This window comes from Manihot esculenta, chromosome 8 (genome assembly GCF_001659605.2).
Source record: "Manihot esculenta cultivar AM560-2 chromosome 8, M.esculenta_v8, whole genome shotgun sequence".
Taxonomy (NCBI): domain Eukaryota; kingdom Viridiplantae; phylum Streptophyta; class Magnoliopsida; order Malpighiales; family Euphorbiaceae; genus Manihot; species Manihot esculenta.
The window spans coordinates 7937851-7943378 of record NC_035168.2 but is presented as its reverse complement, the minus strand read 5'-3'; the positions used below and the strand labels follow the sequence as shown (position 1 = coordinate 7943378).

Sequence of the window (5528 nt, the reverse complement as noted above, 5' to 3'; positions counted from 1 at the left end):
TGAAGAAAGTTTTCTTTTTTTCTTCTTTTTATAAGAATAGCACCTTTAGAAAACTTTGAAAGCTGTCCAGCAATTGAGTTTGGTAAACCAAAGCAAACGTGTTTTAAGAACAAGCGGAAAATATAAATTTTCTTGTCAAAATGAAATTCTACTGTTCCAACTAAAACTTAAGCAGCTACCAGCCGCCATACCAACCAACTCTTCACTGTTCAAAATTTCAGCATTTGAAATTTTCAACCTGCATCTTTTTCCCCTTATATTTCATCATTCCACCCATAACTTCCTCTTTTTTCAAAATAAACCCATAAAAATTTTTATTAATTGAGGATAATCCAATTCACAAAACATCTACTTTCAAAAAAAAAAAAAAAGAAAATAATATAAATAGTAAAAACATGAAAACAGAATCTACAGCATGTTTTAATTAGAACATCATAATTCTGTGCAAATTCATGCATACTATTCTATGGAGTAAATGTCTATTGTCTCTTTATGAGAGAATAAGAGAGTTTCAAAAAAATAATAATAATAATAAAGATGCAGTCATTAAGAATGGCCATGTGCAAATGAAGATTTTCTATGGACATTTCATCCCAGTACCAAGTCAAGAATCTACACTGCATAAGTCACAAGTTCAGACAACCCTGCCCCACCTATTTCCTCAGAAAAAAGTATCTATCCCTGAATATGCAGAACATAGGACAATAGTTTCAAATGTTTGTTTCCCTGTAATTGTCTAAAATGGTCTTTTCTTCTATGATCAATGTATGGAGTTCTTATTTTTGGTGCACAATCAATTCAAGGCATGCCCCAATAGTTATTGTAGTATCCTTCCACTGATTTCCAGGAAGGAAGAAACTTTGAAATGTAACTTGAGGTAACTATGACTATTGCCGCCGTCCATGTGCCCAATTCCGGTTATGGCTTCCAGGTCTCATGTGTTGATTTTTTTGTACAAGCCCCTGTTTAGGGAGATCATGCAACTCCATGACCTGGATCGTCCGCTGTCTCTTCGCTGTTCAATAAAAGGAAGTAGGCTATTAGACATTATTCGACACACTAATTTAGTCGGCATTAAATTTGCCATATTTGACACTAACGACTACTTTGATACGTTAATTTAATGCAAACTAAATTATCATCGGAACTAACCATTCTCAGCTTGCTGATATCGCTCCTGGAGTTTCCTTTTGGTGGCTTCCAGTTTCATCTGTACAGCAACTTCATCTGGACACTTGAATTTCTAGTTGAACAATGGACATATCACGTATCAGATAACTATTTGTGGCCAATATCCAAAACTACAGTAAATTTGATACTTACATCTTGCTGAACACTCGGAGGCTTTCTCTGGCTGACAACCTTTTCTGTTTTTCGCATAATCTTCAAATCATTGTTTGCTTTTTGATCAACACTTTGTTTCAGAGGTCTTCTGGGACAAGAATCAGCATTTGTGGGTCTACTAGTCTTCAGAACAGCTTCTTGCCTCCTCATTTGTTGACTAGTGTTGTCCTTAGCAACAACTGCATCATTAGGAGTCTGCTGTTTTTTCTTTGTGATATTGTGATTCTCCGGTGAAGGTTTTGTTCCATTTTCATGGTTCTTGATTGATCCCCCACTGTTCCGAGGATCTGAAATAACATTCCCCATTCATAATCATGAATCTAAAACGCAGGGAAATCAAATAAAGAACAGTGCAGAAAAAGCTAATACAGGAATAAGAAGCATAAGAGATGGCAGATTCAACTCACTTCCAAAGTCATCCATGCCGTCGAAGAACTACACATGAGGCAATGATAGAAAAATCCAAAAAGTATAACCAGTCAGTTCAATGTTAGAAAATGCAGAAGCAAATTTATTGACCCAAACTGAATAAGAAATAAAAGGAAAAAGAAGCATACCTGTGAGAGCTCTATCCCAGCAGTTTGGGTAGCAAAGAAAGCTCCTTCATCTAATGGTGGAGATGGAAGCCCTTCTTCCTCTTCATCAACAATAGAAGGATTCAAAGACTCAGGAGTACCTTCATCACCTAGAAAATCACAAATATTCAGATTTCAGAAATAGTTCGATAGCTAAATACATATATATTACAAAATAAAATACTAACTTTGTAGGTTGCTCCCTCCGAAAGCCTTTGTAGCATTATACCACTCATCCACCAAAACTTTCCATCCACTGTAACCAACAAAAGAAAGTCTAAATATATGTTCTAAGTTAATATCTAAATCAAATTCCAAAAGTTAGAATTGCAGTTGTTAAGAACTAACTGAAAAATGAAAATGATGCGCATCATTAAATGCTCAACGACTTCACCCAAACGGATACAAAAACCATTAGTACTTATTTTCTTTTCAATACGCTTATTGAAAGTGAAGTGATCCGCAAGCACAAAGGTCAGTTTTGAGCTCAAGAGAAACCAACTACTGAAATATCACTGTGGAATAACAGTGTTGAAATTCGTCCTCCCTAGTACCCACTGCAGTAAGACCTATATTTGAGCAGTGGGATTTCATGCTTTCACTGAAACTGAATTTTGGCTAAGAAACATGTTACCACCTACATATGGTAGTCAAGAACTTGGCTTATTCATATACTAAGCCGAACAAGCCGATATGAAGCAACTCTAACTTAGGTGAAAGGACTACTATGTCAAAGTAACAAAACAAAAAAAAAAAACTAGAATGGAAGCAGCAGCTCCATAATTAATTGTATTGGTTGGAAAGAAAGATATAAAACTAATATAAATGGTAAAATCGGCTGATCAGAACACTTCCAAGCTTAACACTTTTAGACCGTTCGAAGTATTTAATTACCAAATCGATCACCGGTTAGCAAACATAAGAAAATAAAGATGCTAGCCAGCAAATGGCAATAAATGAATACTTCACATCACAATATGTTAGGAGCACAGATGAACATTTTGAAGACAAAAGAGCCAAAGGCAATAAGCTCATAGTCATACTCTATAAGAGTTCGTGCAAGGTGACGAATCTCCTTTGAACCATGCTTCCGGAGGCCATTGACAGCCTTTCCAATCTCAGTTGCCTGTTGAAAGAAAGAATCATTAATCCAAGAACTTAAGTAAATGAACTCAAAAACTAGAATTACACAAACCAATCAGAAGACAAAGAAAAAGAAAATGGATCAAACCTTAAGTGTCTCCACAGTCAGAGCCATCAATTGAAGCCTCCTTAACGATTCAAACAACACAGAATCAGACTGTCACAAGAACAATCAAAGAAACACCAGTCAAACACCATTACAATCAGATTCACAAATAATTGGAAAAGTCTCCCATCAAACAAAAGAATTCTGCAAAAATCTCTCAAACCCACCTTAGAAATTCATAAAACTACATATTTCAAAAGTTCAAACATCTACAAACAATATCAAACTTGAGTAATATCAAGAAATACCTCATCTCGGCTGTTGAGAAGAATGTCTTTGATCCTCAAGACCTCACCAACTACCTGAGACTCTTCCTCAATCTCATCAGTCAAAGCCTCAGCCTCTCCATAGCTATAATTACTTACCAAGTGATCATTCACATTCACTTCTCCATTATCAAAATCATTATCATCTCTATTGCTACTATTGACCTTGCTCTCCTTGCTCCCTCCACCCTCAAATTCACATCCATCAATATCAATATCTTCATCATCATCATCAACATCATTACTACAACCACCGTCTCTTCTCTTGCAGCCACCATCATCATTCTCACCTTCGTGAGCCGGCACAGCCAATTCGACCCGATTGCAACCGGAGCACCGAGTCCATCTAGAAGAGAATAAACGCTCCGCAATTCGATCCCTACGCAACCGAAACTCTTTGGGACAATCTGAGGCCGCAACGATGATCGCATGATCGATGATACTAAAAATATCAGAATTCGCTGTTCTAAAATAATTCCTCCAGTAATCTATCGACCCGGATTTCATCATGACTTGATAACCCGGATCGAGAAAGTGGGTAAAGATTTTCTTGTTGTTCAGGAGGTTTTCTGGGTGCCCAGGAAATGAAAAATGGTATTCATGCGTCGGGAAAAAGAAAATTAAGGCTTGAAATTCTCGATTCCGATCAAAAACTTGATGTTGCTAATGTTATTGAATATTAAAGATTTCTTCTTTTTTTACGTCAAGATAAGATAATCAGGATATGACGGTGAAGAAATAAAAATAGAGAATCCACTATCCGACACAGAAACCTTTGGTTTATTTTGGTTTCTCTTTTTCCCGGATTCAGATAAAACTTTCCCGGAAAACAAAACCCCAGAATTTTTTAGACAAGACAACTACAACAGAACTATTCCACCCTCGTCTACCTCTCTATCTCTCTCTCTCTCTCTTTTCTGTTTGGCTTCTACAGAAAAGCAAGTGTTTTGATGTCTGCTACAAGCCAGAAAATTTTCCTCCGTTTTTCTTTTAACAAAAACCAAAAACCACTGTCCTTGTAACTAGAGGAAATGGGTTCTCAATTTTGTTACTGTTTGGTAAAGATTTATTTTTTATTATTAATAATTTTTTCCCCTAATCAGAATTTTGACTCGATTGGGCACTTTGTCCAGAGGCAGAAATAACGAGGGAGGAAGAGAGAGAGAGGGAGAGGAGAGGGAGAGAGAAACAGAGAATGTGGCCTCTGTAGGGGACCTTTTGTCTGTTTGCTCTGCAGTATCTTTTTTTTTTTTTTTCTATGATATTCAAAAGTTATATATAAATTATTTTTATTCTTAAAAATATTTTTTATAAGTTCATAAAATTATTTTTAGTATTAATTATGTTTATTTTGTGTTAAAATAATTTCTATGTTGAAACGAAAATGAAATTTATAAATTGATAAATAAAATGAAATTAATAAATGAAAAGGAAGTTACATTAAAAAAATGTAAGTTTAATTAAAATAAAGCTCAAATTAAAATAGCTGATTGATTTTCTTATTAAAATGTAAAAAAGTAAATTTTTAAGTTTGAATTTTTTTTTTCAAAATAAAGTAAAAGAAAGGAGAATTATTTATTCACAGTTATTATTTAGTTATTAGATTTTAATTGAGTTAAAAAATGAAATAGCTATAAAAATAAAATAATAAAAAATAATTATTTTACTTGGAAAGCAAAATAATTTTATTAATTTAAACAAGTAAAAACGTACAATTTTAAATATGTCGGATGAGGTGGCACATATACATGGCAATAAATTATGTGACTCTTTATAAAATTATCATAACAAATCGAGTAGTAAATTGAATTTTTAAAAATTCAAGAAATGATATGAAATAATACAGATTTTTTTTTATTAAAAATTTTAAATTTAAATTTTAAATATAAAATATTTTAAATTCTTAAAAAATAATAAATTTTAATTAATTGAATTAATAAATTTTGAGTAAAAATAATTTATATAAAAGAAAAACTGTAAAACAACTTTTTTTTTATAAACAACTTTTATAACTTCTATTATTACAATATAAAAGGATAAATTTAACTGGTTATTAAATAAAATTTATTTTAATTTTATTATTTAACTTAATTG

At 33.1% G+C, this 5528-nt stretch overlaps 1 protein-coding gene across 1 annotated transcript; it reads right to left on the bottom strand.

The window, feature by feature from the left end:
* Nucleotides 1-561: 561 nt before the first annotated feature.
* Nucleotides 562-4584, bottom strand: LOC110621214 (probable mediator of RNA polymerase II transcription subunit 26b). Its single transcript, XM_021765396.2, has 9 exons — nt 3417-4584; nt 3151-3219; nt 2963-3045; nt 2108-2175; nt 1902-2029; nt 1752-1779; nt 1324-1631; nt 1153-1243; nt 562-1015 (listed from the first exon to the last, which is right to left on the bottom strand). The coding sequence occupies exons 1-9, from the start codon at nt 3942-3944 to the stop codon at nt 888-890; spliced, it is 1431 nt and encodes a 476-aa protein (XP_021621088.1). The 5' UTR covers nt 3945-4584; the 3' UTR covers nt 562-887.
* Between the last annotated feature and the right edge of the window lie 944 nt (nt 4585-5528).

Bases quoted from the DNA above. Each gene is read 5' to 3' on its own strand.
- LOC110621214 (XM_021765396.2), bottom strand. From the start codon at position 3,944: ATGATGAAATCCGGGTCGATAGATTACTGGAGGAATTATTTTAGAACA. The intron at 3,220-3,416 runs GTATTTCTTGAT...TTCTTGTGACAG, and splicing joins TTCTCAACAGCCGAGATGAG to TCTGATTCTGTGTTGTTTGA. The intron at 2,176-2,962 runs GTATGACTATGA...TGTTGGTTACAG, and splicing joins CTTGCACGAACTCTTATAGA to TGGATGGAAAGTTTTGGTGG.